The sequence below is a fragment of the Aptenodytes patagonicus genome, chromosome 15, assembly GCF_965638725.1.
Source record: "Aptenodytes patagonicus chromosome 15, bAptPat1.pri.cur, whole genome shotgun sequence".
Classification (NCBI taxonomy): Eukaryota; Metazoa; Chordata; class Aves; order Sphenisciformes; family Spheniscidae; genus Aptenodytes; species Aptenodytes patagonicus.
The window spans coordinates 12,485,734-12,502,526 of record NC_134963.1 but is presented as its reverse complement, the minus strand read 5'-3'; the positions used below and the strand labels follow the sequence as shown (position 1 = coordinate 12,502,526).

The 16,793-nt window shown below is 49.8% G+C and overlaps 2 protein-coding genes across 4 annotated transcripts in view; one reads left to right on the top strand and one right to left on the bottom strand.

The window, feature by feature from the left end:
- LIMK2 (LIM domain kinase 2) overlaps positions 1-8,955 on the top strand; it is a 32,511-nt gene extending 23,556 nt beyond the window's left edge. For both annotated transcript variants that reach the window (XM_076353172.1, XM_076353173.1), the window contains 8 exons: positions 278-364; positions 1,094-1,225; positions 1,494-1,550; positions 1,739-1,804; positions 2,631-2,805; positions 4,205-4,260; positions 6,198-6,355; positions 6,939-8,955. In XM_076353172.1, coding sequence (XP_076209287.1) covers positions 278-364; positions 1,094-1,225; positions 1,494-1,550; positions 1,739-1,804; positions 2,631-2,805; positions 4,205-4,260; positions 6,198-6,355; positions 6,939-7,095 — 888 coding nt within the window. In that variant the 3' untranslated portion in view covers positions 7,096-8,955. The remainder of the gene's footprint in view (positions 1-277; positions 365-1,093; positions 1,226-1,493; positions 1,551-1,738; positions 1,805-2,630; positions 2,806-4,204; positions 4,261-6,197; positions 6,356-6,938) is intronic.
- Positions 8,956-9,793: 838 nt separating this feature from the next.
- On the bottom strand, positions 9,794-16,555 carry PIK3IP1 (phosphoinositide-3-kinase interacting protein 1). 2 transcript variants are annotated; one of them, XM_076352860.1, is made up of 6 exons: positions 16,468-16,555; positions 16,152-16,268; positions 15,905-16,024; positions 13,678-13,863; positions 13,465-13,543; positions 9,794-11,422 (listed from the first exon to the last, which is right to left on the bottom strand). In XM_076352860.1, exons 1-6 carry the CDS (start codon positions 16,553-16,555, stop codon positions 11,215-11,217), a joined length of 798 nt encoding a protein of 265 aa, XP_076208975.1. In that variant the 3' UTR covers positions 9,794-11,214. The 2 variants fall into 2 exon arrangements, with proteins under 2 accessions (XP_076208975.1, XP_076208976.1); XM_076352861.1 differs by having other exon boundaries at positions 15,905-16,021.
- Positions 16,556-16,793: the final 238 nt, after the last annotated feature.

Below are 16,793 nucleotides of genomic sequence, written 5' to 3'. Positions count from 1 at the left end.
GAGACTTCAGCTCTGGTTCTTGGGATGCTGTTGATCTCTTGGTATGATCTTCTGTCAACTTTAGGTAGTTTCTGTTTCACATACGGAATCTTTGCTGAATTCTGAAAGGAGAAATTTTATGCAGTTTTCTACAGATCCCTGGGCTCTGAATTTTCTCCCATCTGTATTCCCCTCTGGATGGAAGGGAACATTACCCTCTCTTTCAGAAGAGCTGCAAGAGCATTGAAGCTATATATTCTTGAACCTTGCCTGTAGTTGTGGTTTCTGTTTCCACCAGGTGACTCACAAAGCAACAGGAAAGGTGATGGTGATGAAGGAGCTGATTCGCTGTGATGAGGAAACACAGAAGACTTTCTTAACAGAGGTAGGAGCAAAATTTCAAAAAGCTTCTGAGCCAGTAGTGTGGTGGCACTCTTCCATCTTCACCAGAGAGTGAGTGATCATGCCACCAACCTGGCAGGAATCAAGGCGCCGAGGAGGGAGACATGCCATAGGGAAAAGCTGACATGAGCTGAATGTTTGCTGCAGTGAAGTGTGACTCACTTACACTGAGCAATAGACGTGGCTTTAGCTCCCAGTTCATTAATTTTTCAATGATAAAAAGCAGCCTGAGTCTGAGGCAAATTGAGCTGTGCAATACGTAAAGATTTATCCCTTGAGCCTTGTGCATAAATACAAATGATGAGGGCCAATATCTGTAAGATATTTAAGACTCCTGCTGTATTTAAGCCAAACTATTTTCTTGGTGGCTGCCTACCATGTTTTTCGAAGTCGGATTTAGCTTAAAGGCAGCTCCCCAAACACCTGACGCTGCTATTCCGGCCCTGACACATGCAGTACAGACCAGATAGCCGCCCTGGAGACCTCCTGTTTCCAAACTCAAGGGTGCTCTCCTTAAAGACTAAGATCAGGTTAATTGCACAGCATGAAAATGAAGAGGCAACAGTTAATTGACTGCCTTAAGGTTGGGGTTTGAGTGTACTCTGTGATCCCTGGAGGGGACCTCCAGTGTTGGAATGCTTGTCACCATAGAGCAGATCTGTCAGGACTTGTTCCATTCTCTTCTTTGGGGTGGGATGTTTCTGCTTCCCAGGTGAAAGTGATGCGCAGCCTGGATCACCCCAATGTGCTGAAGTTCATCGGTGTACTGTACAAGGACAAGAAGCTGAATCTCCTCACTGAGTACATTGAGGGGGGCACCTTGAAGGACTTCCTCCGCAATGCGGTGAGTATGGAAGCCTGGTAGACCTCTACTCAATGAGGCTGACAGTGTGTTGTTGGTTGTACCAGCCTTATGGTGCTTGTTGTTAGTCTCCTTTGGAGCTGTGTGGAAAAGCTTCTTCTTAGCTGTGGGTGGCCTGAGGCAGGAAGCACATTCTTCCTGGGGCTGTATCATCTTTCTGTGACTGCTGCAAGAGTCCCTGTCGTGGAGGAATTGCTGTCACCAGCTGGCTGGTAAGGCAGTCCCTGACCATTGAGGACTTGTCTTTCAGGACCCGTTTCCCTGGCAGCAGAAGGTCAGCTTTGCCAAAGGAATTGCCTCTGGAATGGTGAGTCGGACTGTGCCTTTGTTACAGAGCAAACGTCCAGGGTCGGGGTTAGCTGCTTCAGCAGGGTGGTGTGTGAGGGGTTGTGCGTGCTCCCTGACTACTAGCGGCTGGTTGTTGAGGTCTGTAAATGCGAAGAGACGTACTCGCCTGGGAACTCCTAACACCAAGTTTTCTCCCTCTGTTTCCAGGCTTACTTGCACTCCATGTGCATCATTCACAGAGACCTGAATTCACACAATTGCCTAATCAAGTTGGTGAGCTACACCTCTGTTCCCCACAGCATGCTGCTCCCCTCCTTGTCATTTTCCTCCCTTGGTTTTCTCCACATGATGTTCCCTCTTTTGTCAGGGTGGAACTGATTTCAGAGAGGCTTTTAGTGCCCTAAACAAGGGAGCTTCATCTTCACATAGGATTTTCCAGACTGATCTAGCTTTCACTGTTTCTTCATTCTGTTCTCCTACCCTCTTTCCTGTGGTAGCATCTCCTATTAACAGTCATGTTAGGAGAGCTAGTACAGCTCTGTTCCTTATCTCGACTATGAAATGTTCTCTACAGCTGCTTCTGTTCTTTTAACCACTTGATGACTTTATTGGCACTCAGGATTCAGACAAGTGCGTGGGTGTGTGCAGATGTGTGTGCACTCTCTTTTTTAAATGCTAGGTCACAAGATTTTTGTGTAGCTTCATTCCCTCAAGCCTTGCCCTCGTTCACTTGGCTGGAATATGAGATTAGCATGTAGGCTTCAGACGACCTAGGATGAAAGTCTAAGTTAATTCCCGGCCAGGTAGAATAGGAAGGTCTGAAAGGAAAGGTCCACGTTTGCCCTGACAAGTGTAGACAAATTGGTGGGATTAGTGTTAGCAACCACACAGGAAATAAGACAATAAATAGGAAGTGATGAGTTGGGATTGTGAATTGGGTGTCTTACACCTGTCTAGACAGCTTGTTACACTCATCTGGCTGCAGGAAACCTTGCTAGTTGCTCTTATAGTGTAGTTGATAGTGAACAGGAATTACAGCCTCTTTGCTCCTGAGAGGAGCTGAGATGAATCAGTGGCTTGTACTAAATCCCTTGTGTAGGATAAGACGGTGGTGGTGGCTGACTTCGGTCTGTCTCGGCTGATTGTGGAGGAAAGAAAAAAGCCCACTTTAGAGAAGCCATCTGCCAAGAAACGAACCCTACGCAAGAGTGACAGGAAGAAGCGCTACACGGTGGTTGGCAACCCATACTGGATGGCCCCAGAGATGCTAAATGGTAAGATACTGATACCAGGGTGCAGGTGAGGAGACAGCCTGTGACGAGGTATAGGGATGATAGGATTACCAAAAGCTTCTGGCCCCCAGTAACAATCAAACCTATTAGAGCCTATGGTTTTAGACCTGCTAATACGCAAGCTTATTTATACACACAGGTACCCTAGCTGCACTTCTCTTGCAGTACCTGACCTGATAAACCTTTGTACCAGCCGAGGTAATGTTTCTGGCTTGACAGCAGGATTCTTCAGGAGGGCAACAGGCCTTAACTTGCTATGGCCCAGATAACAGGGAAGACGAAAGAGGCCTGAAATAAGACTGAACCTGAGATCAATTTCTGTTATAGCCTCATGCTTTGGAACTGCCCCTTGAGACAGGGAATCATTAAACTCCAGGATGAGGCTTACATGTGCTGTTGCGTAGATCCAGGGAGAAGTCATCTGCTGCCAGGTTTGCTGAAGTCTCAGGATTGGGGTGGAAGTTGTCCGAGTGCAGGGAAATCTGGTTTTTGGCATGCAGCCCTCAATTGCATTAAGGATGAACTATATCCCTTAGGGGAAAAACTGCCCGTGCAGGAGGTGAGGTAAGGGAGAAATACAATGGATGCAGTTTCCTCCTAATGAGCAGGTCGGTCTGACCAGGCTGGGCAGTTTGGCTGGCTATGATATCAATATTGTCCACATAGTCCACCAGGGAATGGAGGACTGGGCTCCTCTCCCCCAACTCAACTCTTCTCCATGTTGCTTTCTTGTGTGGTGTTCTGTTTTCCTACTGTCAAGGCTTACAGGCCCTACTGGAGTCTGAGGCTGCTTCTCAGAGCCTCTCTCAGACCTGGCATTTGTCAAGAGAACAGCAAGAGCGTAGTCTGACACCACCTCTCAAAGCAAGGCTGTTTACCAGATATTGGCTTGGGAGGGGAGTGTCTGTAAGCAGAGAATGGCATGCTTGAGCCAGTCTGCTTTCCCAGATTCAAAGTGCTACTAGTGTGTAATTTATTATCTCTGCAGTCACTGCAGCAGGGACTGGGCACTTGCTGGCTGCTGGGGAAGCTGAACACTGACTCAGTGCACTGTAGAGACGCACTAGAACAGCAATCAATGGAAATGGGCAGAAGCCTTCCATAGTTATCCTTAGCATTTGCTCAGACCTCTGATACCCAAGGCTTCCCTGTGTTGTCCTGTAATTCCCCAGTAGGAGAAAGAAGTGGGGTTAAAATATGTGATGGCAGTGTATAGGAAGATGCAGTTGGTATACATATCTTGGGGATTTAAGCCTTGCTTTGTCTCCTGTTTTAGGGCCCTCCAGGGCATAGGCTTAGTTAAGCTTTGGACTGGCAGCTCCTGGAATAGCTGGATGGGGAACTGTCTCTCACAGAGCTGAATGTCTTATGTTTCCTGCAGGACAGAGCTACGATGAGACAGTGGACATCTTTTCATTTGGGATTGTTCTCTGTGAGGTAAGACCAGGACATTACATGGACTTCACCTTTCCCGTTGCTATCTCCTTGCACACATTGTATCAGCCAGTTCTCTGTGTTCGAGTGTGCAGCCTGTGACCTAACAGCACAGTGAATTAGGCTGGGAGTACAAGCTTACCCTGCCCCTGTTCCCTCAAGGAAGATAACTGTCTTGTAACTTTTTGGTCCCAGAGAGAGTTTCTTCCTGGACTGAAAGAAACCCAGACGTTCCTCCTGGACTCAGAGAAGCTGTAAAAATGTCCATCAAGTTCTGACTGAGCCCTGGTATCCATTTGAAAGTAGACATATTCCCTAAAACTGTGATGCTTTTTTCTTTTTCTACTGCCTCATTAAAAGAACAATCAGCTGTATAATCTCAGCAAATTCAGGGCCTCCACTGCGGATGGCAATTCACTTCAAAGAAGGGGAAACTGAAACCTCTTTGCAGGTTGATTAATGAAGCTTGCACCCTGAGGTCTGTTGGCTTAGTTTATCTCTGAGCCAATGCACAGTCTTACTGTTATATCAGGCTTTTCTGTCTGCAAAGAGCAGCACTCAAAAGCTGCAAAGTATTTTTGGTTTAAAAGGTGTGTAAGACAGTGGAAATACAGATGAAAGGTGGGGTGTTATGTGTATGGATAACACAGCAGTTACAAGAACACCAGGGGAGACCAGCACAGTTTCATCTTCAGTGTTTGGATGAAGGGGACAAGGAAAATACCTGTGCATAAATCTTTGTGGCCTCATCTGGAGCTCTGTTTACACTGGGCCCTCCTCTCAGAGAATGTTGTGGTTGTGAGTGACAGATTTAGGAACTTGAAAAATCTGTATGCAGGATTAAAACAATTTCATCTAGAAAAAAGACAAATAAAGGTGTAGTAGCATATGAACATTTTCCTTGTCACCAAAATAAAGATGCTAAAAAAAGAAGTTACACACTCAAACAGATAAGGAAATAACCCTGCCAAAATACATAATGGGCGTTCCACTGTCTAGTTACAGGATATGGTTGTCCTGCTGAGTTATTGGCATAGAAAAGCCTGGACGGTTATATGTAACATGCTTTTTGTGATACCCGATGAAGCTTTAAACCTAATACTCTTCCCCATGTGAGAGTTTGTATTGACATTGACCTTGCCTGAGTCCCAATCACCCCACAGCTCTCCGCTGTGGATTCCTTCCTTCTTATTACACTTTGAGTCCCCTAGTGCTGGAGGTGGTGAGTGCACCTCAGCGGGGCAGGTGGTGAGCACTGGGACTTCTGAGTGCTGGGGCAGGGCTTCTCTCTGTTCCACCCAGCCCTTTCCTCTGCAGGCTCTCGCCTGCAACCTCCTGGGCATTGGTTATGGTTGTTATTCTCTCTGCCCCTACACGCTGGCTGTGGGTGGGGTTGAATCTGCCAGTAACAGAGCAACTCAGAATTTGTCGTGCTGTTGACTTCACAGCATCGTTTAGGACAGGCTCTGTAGACCGAGGAGCTTTGCTGGTGGTATGGTAAGATTGTGTGAGAGGGGAGAGATGGGATGGTGATGCAGGTTGTGTTGATTACCTGCGATCAGGGAGGGCTGCCTCATCCCCAGCAGCATACAGCACAGTAGCTGATCCAGCAGTGAAACACTGTTGAGCTCTCTGGGAGGTGCACATCATCCTGTATCTTCTAGCAGAGAAACCCTGGGAAGAAAGAGAAGGTGTCTGGGCCTTCACAAGAGTGGCCACATCTCCAGGTCTTGAAAAAGTTTCATGTGAAGTTTGTCTGTATGCAGTACCTTGCTTACTCCCCTGTGCAACTAGCCCCATTGGAAAGGAGGGAGAGTGTTTCTGCTCTTTCCGTTGCACCCCAATACTTTGAAGGAGCCTCTGCCCCATGCTGAAGTTCCCTGTTTGTTAGCACTCTGGAACTGTTGCTGTACTTAACCACTTCTCTCACTTTTCCCTAGATCATAGGCCAGGTTTACGCTGACCCAGACTGTCTCCCACGCACACTGGATTTTGGCCTTAATGTTAAGCTGTTCTGGGAGAAGTTTGTTCCTGCTGACTGCCCTCCAGCCTTTTTCCCTCTGGCTGCCATTTGCTGCAGACTGGAACCAGAGAGCAGGTAGGTTTGGGGTCTGGAGGACTCCTCTTCGTAAGCCTGGAGGATGTGTCTGTATCCCCTTGGTGGAAGGATTGCTCTGCACAGAGGGTGGAAGTGGGCTGCATTCCAACCTTCTGTGGGAATGCTCAAAGGCTTCCACACGAGGGGGAGACTAAAGACTCATCAGCTTGGGAGCGAGACTGCTGTATATGGTAGAGGTCTCTGAAACAATTTCCGAGACAGAGAGGGTAAAGGAGGAGTGATTGTTCAGGGTTTCTTATGTACAAAAAGTAGGGGCAGACCTTGGCAGCAGCTCTGAAATGTGAATACTTCATTCGATTTCACTTGTGAAACTTGTAGCTTCAGAACAGTGTTGATGCCAAATGGGTTCCAAAAGAGCTGGACCTCCCTGGTCATCAGCTGTAAAAACGGGTAGCCCAGACAGATGGGATCTTTGCAATCTCGGAAGCTGAATGGGGAGGGATCATGTCCCTGCTCACACCTCTGTGCACGGGACAGTAGCCTGGATTGACAACTGGCTCAGCCTTTCCAGATGCTGTTCTGCTTCCTCTTTCCCACTCACATTCCTCAATGCTGCTTCTAGGCCCCCTTTTTCCAAGCTGGAAGATTCCTTTGAAGCGCTCTCTCTCTACCTGGGAGAACTTGCCATCCCCCTCCCGTCTGAGCTGGAGGAGCTGGACCACAACGTGAGTGTGCAGTATGGACTGAACCGTGACAAGCTACCTGAGAACACAGCCTAGTCAACTTGTCCTGCTGCCTGCACCACTTCCATTGGGGTTGAGATGAGTGACAGGGAGGGAGATGCACTTCAGCCACTTCCAGGGCATTAATGGGGCACAACGCTGTGCATTTGCTGTATTGCCTCTCTCTCCCCACCCAACACCCCTCCTCTTGGACATCCTGATTCGCTATGGATTTCTGGCATGTTTCAGAAGCAAAAAGGACCATTTCCTGCCAACTGCACCTAGGAAAGCTGCTCAACACTATTTTTCTGGCTTGAGAAATGTTTCTCTGGCCTTTTGAGGCTTCTTTACTGTGGTGCCTTAGAACTTGGCTGCAAGCTGTGAAGCCACCCTGGCCTGGCTGCCAGGGAGGGAATTGCTATAGGAGACTCTCCTGGGCAAGGACCAGCACTTCTGGAACTGCTTCTCCCACTGACTACCCTGCTCAGAAAGCTGGACATCTGGCAAAAGGCCCCACTAGGACAGCATGTGCGTGTATGTTTGTGCATGTGTCTTCCAGAACAACCCACTGAGATTTGGCCTCCAATGTGCATCAGGGGAGGGAGTGAAAAGACCCAGGAATTGGGCAGCTCTCCTGAAATACCTTGTCTGTGGGGAAGCGTGTATAAATTTTTGTTTTGGTTTGGTTTTGTGGGGTTTTTTCCTCCTCTGTCTCTGAATACCTCCAAAAGCCTGCCTAGAAACACTAAGACTGAGCTCTGCTTGCCCCTCCTGATGGTGAACAAGGCAGGCAGCAAATGAGCCACTTGAGCTCATCTTCTGACCCTGAGCCTGCACAGTGAGTTTGCCTGCCCAAGAACCTTAACCTAGGTGAAAATATTTGAACCTGAATGTTTAGAACTGCACTAGGCACTGGCTGTGGACATCCCTGGAGTGCTGAAGCTGCTTGAGCTCTCGGCCTGTGGACATGAGGTGACAGAAGGTGCTCTTCAGAAAGCCAAAGGTCTGAAGTGGCTCAGTCTTTGTGCATGGACAGTGGCAAAGGGGGACATGCCCAAGGTTACTTAAAGGATGGACTTGTCATGAACAGAAAAGTGCTGGAGAATGTCCCATCCTCCCAAGAGTGGCAGCTGGAGAACTAGTAATTCAGTTGCCATTACCTCATCCTTTCCTGCAGGCTGTGCAAGTTGCTCCCTTTGAAGGTCCTTCTTGCTGCTGCTGCTGCAGCACCTGAGCTGATTCTCCAAGCAGAAACTTTCCTCAGGGTCATTCCCTGCTTTTGGGGAGAAAAAAGGGCTTGGAGTCATTGGGAGGTGGGTGGGAGTGTATTTTCTTCCAGCACTTCCCTTCTTCCTCCCTCGGTGGGAGAAGGAAGAAAGCTACTGCTGCAGTAGCTCATGTGGTTGGCAGAACTGAACAAAAAACTGGCTCAAGTCCTGCTCTTAAGTTTCACAAACATCTTGGTTTAACTGGATTTTTAGTGTGCTCCTTTCTACCCCCCCCCCCCCCCCTTCGGTATTGAATGGTGGGGAATGGGTGTTAGTCTTTGGTGTTACTTTGATTTCCTCCCCTACCCATGAGTTTAAAGTATTATGTAAAGTAACATGGGACCAGCCATCACCTGACAAAAGGTGTGTGTGTGTGGGGGGGTGTTTTTAGTCTGTGTAGTGGTGTTTTAGAAACACTGGGGACTCCCTGTGCTGTGAGTCAGTGGAGGAGCCTCTCTAAACTGGGTCCAGTGGATTCAGGATTGTCAATAGGCTTTGCCCTTTCTTTCCCCCTCCCAGGCTGGTTTGTGAGGGGACCCCTGAAGGGGAGAGTCCTGGGTGATGTGTGGGTGGGGTTTATGAACTGTGATTTGCACAGCTCCATGTTCTAACTAAATTAAAAAGCAGTAAATGTATGCTATGAAAACAAGATTTTGTTGTCTCTGTGTTATATAAAGCAGGAAGCTGTAACTTTCTCGGGTTTCTATTGCTGTCACAAAATGGCAACATCAAAACCGCACAGATCAGGTATCATCTAGAACTCCCTTTCTTGAGCCAAAGGGCTCTGCCACATTTACAGAACTACAGAGATGCAGTGCAAGTGCTTTATAGTACTATTTACCTGGAGTGATGGAAAGGGAAGAAGTTGTCAAGTTTTGTTGGTTGGTGGTTGTTGGGGTTTTTTTAAGGGTGGACAGGCGTCAGCAGAACATGGAGTCTCTCTCCATTTTCCTTTTCTGATCCAGGGATAGAAATACGGCCTGTTGGAAACCTCTTATTCTGAAATATGTAGTTCAAGGGGCATTTGTTGGGGCATTTAAGGCAACAACTGAATGAAAATGCTAGCTGTCAGTGCCTCCTGTAACCTGCTGTGCTCTGTCTCCATCATGTTTTCCAATGCAAGGCCCTGAGGGATGGAGCTGCTGCTGAGCGGCACCAAAGCAGAACTGACCCATGTCAGTGCAGGAAGGGGCTGCAACTGAGAGCGTCTTTCCACAGGCCAGCCTGCTAGTCAGCACAGCTCACACACCCACAGCTGCTTTTCAGGAACCGTGTCCCACTCCAAGACTAGCTGCTGGCAGCAAGGAGACAAGCTCCACGCCCCTTGTCAGTGCTGGTGAGCGGAGGCACTGCTTGTAGGGATTTACCTTTGGGCCTGGCAAACTGAAGTGGCCTCTTCCCTTCTCCTCAACTTGAAGTCTGCAACAAGCAAAAGGATGCTGCTCTGGCAGGAGGAATGTACAGATGAGCCACAGTCCACACAAGTCTACAGAGCTTTTTTTTTTTAAGCTTTAATACAAGGTACCACAATCTGCACCTTCTCATAATGAGGTATTTAAAACATTTTACAAAGAAATGGTATTCAAAGGCATTTAAAAATAAAACGTTTCCCTTTTCTGAATCAAACATTAACACTAAAACCCCTGCTGCCAAGTGCTGCTCCCTGTTAGGCCCACAGCTATAAAGCAGATGGCTAGAAAACTTACTTGAATGGCTTGAATGCCCTGAGGCGGGGATGGATGTTTCCCTGAACTGGCCTTGCCTTGGTGCCATTTGGGAGACACTGCAGCAACCATCCCTTCCAAACCCCCTGAAATGCTAATAAAAGTTGTTACAAAACCTCTCAATAGGGCCAGGCTCTGTAAGCAAGTAGTCTTGCTGCACAAGCTGAGTGTGTGTGAAGGAGGCTGGGCCAGGAGCCATGCTGTAACTTTGGGATCTTGCAAGAGCAGCTGCCTTGTCCTGCCCTTAGAGCAAGAGCTGCTGCTGCATCATGGCTGGGGTGACCTCCACAGCTGGCTTGGCCACTCTGTCCAGAGCTGGCTCTGTAGAAAGCCAAGGGAATGGGGAAGAGGATGTTATCTATCCTCAGTGCTCAACCTGCTGTAGGTAACTGAAGGGCAGTTTGTTTTCTTCACAACTATCTACTGCTGGCCTTTGGTCTCCTGCTCTGTTAAGTGAGCAGGAGGCACAGACCACCTGGACGCCTACAACTGTGGCTGTGCATGTAGCACCACAGGGGAATGGAGATGTGGCCTCAGCCCTGGAAGACCTGGATTTGTCAAGAGCTTGAGAAGAGCTTTTCCAAATTGACACTGGGGCTAAACATACTGCTCCTGGCCAAAAGCATCCTTCAAATAAACTCTTCCTTGGAAAAAAACCTGATCCAGTAGCAGGATTCTGGACAGTGCCTCCAGCTCTCAGCCACTAAAGCAAAAAGGCAGGAACTATAATCAGAGTGTAATTATCTAGCTAAGTCTGACTGAAGCTCCCCTCAGTCCCTGCAGTACTGCTCCCTCCTGGGGTTCCAGGCTGAAACTTAAGTAACAGTGCACACCGTTAAATAGGAAAGGAACAGAAAAAGAGGAAGCCAAGACCACACTCCAGGCTATGGGATCTGCGGCCAGCTGTGAGCCTGGCCCATCATCCCCCCCAGCTCCTTGGCATGCCATAGAGATAGGTGGGAGGAAGCAGCAGGGTCCACCACACCAGTCCCCAGCTGGTCATGCACTGAATGGTGTCCCTCAAACAGACCGTGATGAATAGCCCGTTGCTCTGTCCCTCTGCATCACCTTCATCTGGCTTTCATCAAAAAGAAAACAAAATAGAAATGAACACACGCAACCCCCGCACTCACAGTGGGAAGCTGGAGGCTTTGCTCAGCCTGTATCGCTCCTGCCCAAGCTGCTCAGGCACCAGGAGTACCCGCCTGCCCCATAAGCGGGCCACTGCCATCGTGCATGTCCTCCACAGGCGTCTGGTTGGTGTGCACCACAATTGTGTTCTCATCTACAAGCTCGCAGGCAGGATTGGTGAACGCTGAGAGCGGCAGTGTGATGCGCTGCATTTCACGCTCATAAACTTTCTGTTCATGCTTTTCCTTCAGGTCTTTCCCTCTAGATTAAAAAAAAAACCAAAACATATATGCGCATGGGGTGAGTATCACTGCTTGGAGGCAGAGTCTCAGTAAAGGTGATATAGTAGAAAAGAAGGGACTCTGCTCTTTAAGAAACAGATGTTTCAGCTACATACAAAGGGCCAGAAGCATTCTCTACTGTAAGCAGAGGACCCCATATAGCATCTTTAAAAAACAAGCAGCCAAGTGAAGTCTGTCCCTCCCTCATAAACTGGCTTATTCACTGACATTGCTACAGCTAAATGATGACTGTGAAGCCAGGCAAACCATGGAGCTGAGAAATGTTTCCTTGTACCTTATAGTCCCACAGCACTGCCTGGTGCAGGCCCAGAGGAGCAGTGAGACAGCGCTGAGCCCACTGCTGTGGAAAAGAGCTCCCATAACATGCTTCATCTGATAGAAACAAATACTGGAGGTGGTGACAGATTCTGCCTTTTGTTGCAGCAAACAAACCTGTGTAGCAAATTAAGCCGTTCCTGAAAGCATTAAAGCTTACTTCAGAGCTGGCCCTGCCTTCTGCCGCTGCAGCTAACCACAGCCAGCTCCCCAAACCTACCTCACTGTTCAGCCTGTTGCTAAGGGAGGAGACACCTCTGTAATTTGTACTGAGGAAGAACTGCCTTGCTTTAAAAATGGATGGCATTAATAGCATGTTGTCTCCAGAAAAGCTATGTATACCAAAAGCTACTGAACACATTAAAGGTTTCTCACCACATCTACCCAAACCTGCCAGCTTGCACGTGCAATTTTGAGAGCTAAGCAAGAAGAGAGAGAGGCAGTAAACCTGCACTGCAGCCCTGCTATGAGCTCTCTGGGATTGAAGAAGCAAAGCTGCATTTGGACAAAGCTCAACATTGGTCTATTGCTTCTTCCCGCCAAAGATCGGAGTGAGGTGGGACAGGCACCACTCGCTCCTCCTGGGGCTTGTGATCCCAACCAGGCAGAGCTGCTGGGGTTTCCTGACAGCACATAAGCATTTTGGCTGCTTTTCAAAGCTGCCTACAAGCATGCAGTAGTGGCTGCCATTCCTGCCAGCACACGAGACAGCATTCTCTGAAGTGACACCTCAAATCAGATTCCTCGACAAGCAGCGCTCTGTTTTGCCCCTTATGTAACACTCCTCCCTCTGTTTTTTTTTCTGTCGGCATTTATTATAAACACTTACATAAGGACATGTCCCAGCTTGGGAAAGGGCTCCTTCTGCTTGGTTGTGTCAGACTGCTGTCAAACAGCCAAACTACAGAACAAACCCTCCCAGAGGAGGGAGCCTGGGCCTTCACTTGCTGCAGCGACATTCACTGCTATTTGTTAATTCTGCCCTGTCTCTCACAACTAGGCTGCTTGCTATTGCCGCTAACCTCAAACGCTGCTGAGCTACAGAAACATTTCTGCCTAACACAGTAAAGTGGCTGAACAAATCGTAACTTAAGCGTGAATCAAAACTGACCTTAAAGTATACAGGAGCTTTGGTAAAATGAACTTTGTTTAACAAAAAAAAGTGCTACTTTATATTCAGCTTCATACGATATAATGCACAACTGGCAGAGAATTTGCCAATTGTTTTTCTTCCTAAGCTAGCTAGACTAGAGAAACCAGGAGAAGCGGTGGCCTGCTAGAAGGATTGTTCTCTTTCCGATCACAAAAGAAACTTCCTGTGAGGGCACCTGCGATCTGCTCTCTCCAGCTCTTACGTAAAATTCAGCTCCCCTGCATGCATCTGAGAAAGCCACATCAAGGCACACATGCACGCACACACACAGAAGTGTGTGTGTACACAAACAAAAAGTAAAGAGGGCAGAATGGGACAGAATACCACATTGATGAGTGAAACGGAGAAGAATGGGATTAACTCTTAAATGGTTCTTTCCTCAGTGCGACAAGCGAAAGCCGTATCAAAACATATGCTTCTATCTGCCTTTTCATTAGGATCTGGTTGGGTCTGCAGGTGCTCAGACATTCCTGCTCTATATATGTTGCCTCATGCCAACACCAGCTTTTGGACAAAGGAGAATAGCCACTGACCTCTTATAGATGTATCCCAGGACAATGCCGGCTCCGATGGCAATGATTATCACCATCATGATCAGCCCTAGCACATAGCCTGTGAAGAGAGGAAGGAAAGAGGCAAAATTAGAGGCAGTAGATCCAGCTATAGCATTGCTTTCAGAGCCTCAAAACAAATCCATCCTGCCGGAATTACAGGAATGGATCCATCACATGAGCCTTGGTTTGTACCTAGTGTCCCTAAGTCCTTCTTTTCTTTGGAGTTCATCTGCACTCTCTGACTGATCCCAATGACAGGCTGCACAGCGGCTGCCTCACTCCGGGAGGGCAAGGTATCAGCCGGTTCAAACACCTGGTTGACCTCCTGAGAAGTACCAACTTCTGCTGTAGGGACTGGGGCTGTGGCAGCTGTAGCATCTATTGAGAGGAAAAGACATAAAAAATACGAAGCAATGATGAGTACTTCAAAACAACACGTGTCTTGTGAGTGGGACAGATCTAGACTGGTATCACTGAACCGCCTTCAAAGTACACTGAAAAACACTTGTTCCCTCTTAAGTTGTTGCCAGAATCCTACCAAGGCAGACAAGAAATGTACTCCTCCCCCCACTTTCCTTTGACATGTACCTATTTTAAGAGTGCAAGGCACCACCACAGATGAGAGAGAAGTCAGACAGTAGAACGAAACCCAGGTTCAGGGCATGAGTCCAGGGGATGCACAATGACTTCATTTAGTGTACAGATCGATATACAGGCTGCAGCTTCAATCATGCTGAACAGACATGAACAAGATGATGAGAATCTCCATCCCAAATCTCCCAGGAGCCTATTTATCTCTCTTCTGCCTCAATCTTCCTGATACAGGAAGGTTTGACAGAAGGAGACTCCAGCTGGTGTGAAAACAACCTGGGGACATTCTTCTTACCCAGCCCCTTGTTGCAGCCATGTGGCAAACTCCTTGAGCATGATGGACAGGCTAAGTCAGAGCAACACGTCAGGCAGCACAGCCGCTGACTAGTGTAAGTACAGCAAGTTCTTCTTCAGCCAGAGCCCAAACAAAGATGTGTAAGGATGGATGCTCACAGCACAGACTCCTTCCCAGCCCTGTGGATTTTTTATCAACAGCATGGAAGATTTTCAAGGTAGCTCCTTCCTTCATGACACAGTTAAAATGGAAGCTGTAGCACAGTAAAAGCTATGACAGTGGAAAGTAGGTATCTATTACCTGTCCTACACAAAACCCCCCTACTTTTTTGGAAATGCTATGCACAGTATGCATCCGCACCTGAAAACTCTTTCCACCTGCATCTCATCCCATAGCTGGCAATAACTCTGTGGATTTTCTATCTGCAGCCATTTTGAGTCCTCAGTGGAATGTGAAATGGAAGTACAGAAGGGGAGTTAGAGACAGGAAATCAAGGTCTCCTGCACTGCACAGTGACTTTACGTAGGGTCAGCCAGAGAAACTGAACTAAGGGGAGCTGCAGGACACGACTACAATAAAAAGGTGCCCACTCTGAGACACAAAAATAGCCAAACCCCTTAAACATGCAAATGGTGCATTGGCTGAAAGGTCAGGGAACTCTCCTGATCTCAAAGCTGCAGGACTGTTTTGAGCAAGGTTCTTGGCAGCAGAGCATTTGTTTTGCTTCATCTTTAGTGAAAAGCAGGCAAAAAATGAGCAAAGTGAAGAAAAGGGGAAGGTATATATGTAGGGCAAAGTGTTTACATACAAGGATAACAATCCCAAGGGACAGTGGAGTATGTAAATCTTGAGGGGCTCAGAAATAAGTAAACAGTTCAAAAAAACCAAGTGGTTACTTTGGTGTCAGTCAATACTGACATCTTCTCTCCCTGAAACAGGCTTCAGCTACAGTTCTTTTGACAAAATGTTTCCCATCCCGGCTATCCAGAAGGAATCCAGTGTTTGGGGTTTCCCATTTCTTACTGTCCTCCCTTCAGTTCTCATTTTCTCCAAGTTCTTTCCCGCCACCTCTACCCAAATTCATCCTAGCACTCATTTAGCAGCAGGACACTTGTTTAGACAGCAGTAACATGCCCCACAGTCATGGTCTACCAACATTTCTGCAGTTCCTAAATGCCCAGAACTCAGCCTTTTTCAACAAGCTAAAGAGCCCTATAATGACTAATGAAATGAGTGGGGGGGCAAGGCTTTGCAGAGGCCTTTTCTGGCACTAATGGAAAAGCTCTAGGGGCGGAGCAAGGCACAGCTGGGAGGCAGATGTGCACACACAGGCGAGGGCTGGACGGGAGCCCCGGGTACACTCCGTTCCTGGGGGAGGGCAGTAGGTGCTGCCGTAACCCGGGGTTGTTTGTGCGCAGGGGGAACCCCGCCCTGGCGACAAACCCAGCCCCCAGCAGCAGGAGGCAGTCCGGGGGGGGGCAATGCCCCGGGGAGGGCAGGAGAAGAAGGGGGGCCGGCTGGGCCAGCTCCTACCTGAGCAGTGGGCGATGTCGCAGGGTCTCCGCTCGGGGACCCCGGCGGCGCCTCGGATGTAGCACCAGGGCGCGGCGTCGCCGTCCGGGTTTCTGCAGCTGTTGTGGTCCTCGGCGACTGCTGGATGGTACCGGACCGTCAGCGCGGGGACCGCCGCGGCCCCGGCGCCCCCAGCACCCCGCTCCCCCGATATCCCCCACCGCCGCCTCCCCCGGCCCCCCGCTCCCCCCCCGACCCCCGGACCCACCTGCCGGGAGCGCGGCGCCGGAGCCGCTCCGCACCGCCAGCCAGTTGAGGCACGGGGCGCCGCCGGAGGCCACTCGCCGGCTTCCGCGGTAGGACGCGCCGTTGCCGCGGAGGCACTCTGCGGAGAGACGAGGCCAGGCCATGCGGGAGGGCCGGGCAGCCCCCGCCGCCCCGGGCCGCTTCCCAGCACGCCCCCCGCGGATGCGGGGCCGGTCCCCCCCGCCCTCCCCAGGGGGTCTCCCCCCCCCGAGACCGGCCTTTGTCCCCCACGACAAAGCCAAGCCGGGCCGGGCCCCCCGGGGCGGGCCGGCACTCACCCTCGGCGCCCCGGGCGGCCGCCAGCAGCAGCGAGCCCAGCAGCACGGCGCCCAGCGCCGCCGCCCGCCGCGGGGCCCCGCGCTGCATCCTCGGCGCGGAGGGCGAGGAGCCGCCGCCAGCCCGGCCGCGCAGCTCGGCTCGGCTCGGCTCGGCGCCGCGGCGAGACCTGCCCCGGCTTTCCCCTCCGCGGTAAACAACCGCCGGGCTGCGCTTCTCCCCCCCCCTCCCCGCGCCCGCAGCCGCCGCCGGGTCCTAACGCTGCCGCCGCCGCCGCCCGCCCCCGGGCGGCTCCCGGCCCCGTCGGGGAGCCGCGGGAGTGGAAGGG

Coding starts and splice junctions, on each gene's coding strand:
- PIK3IP1 (XM_076352860.1), bottom strand. CDS start 16,555: ATGCAGCGCGGGGCCCCGCGGCGGGCGGCGGCGCTGGGCGCCGTGCTG. Junction 16,269..16,467: donor GGCCGCCCGGGGCGCCGAGG/GTGAGTGCCGGC, acceptor GTCTCTCCGCAG/AGTGCCTCCGCGGCAACGGC. Junction 16,025..16,151: donor CGGCGCCGCGCTCCCGGCAG/GTGGGTCCGGGG, acceptor GGTACCATCCAG/CAGTCGCCGAGGACCACAAC.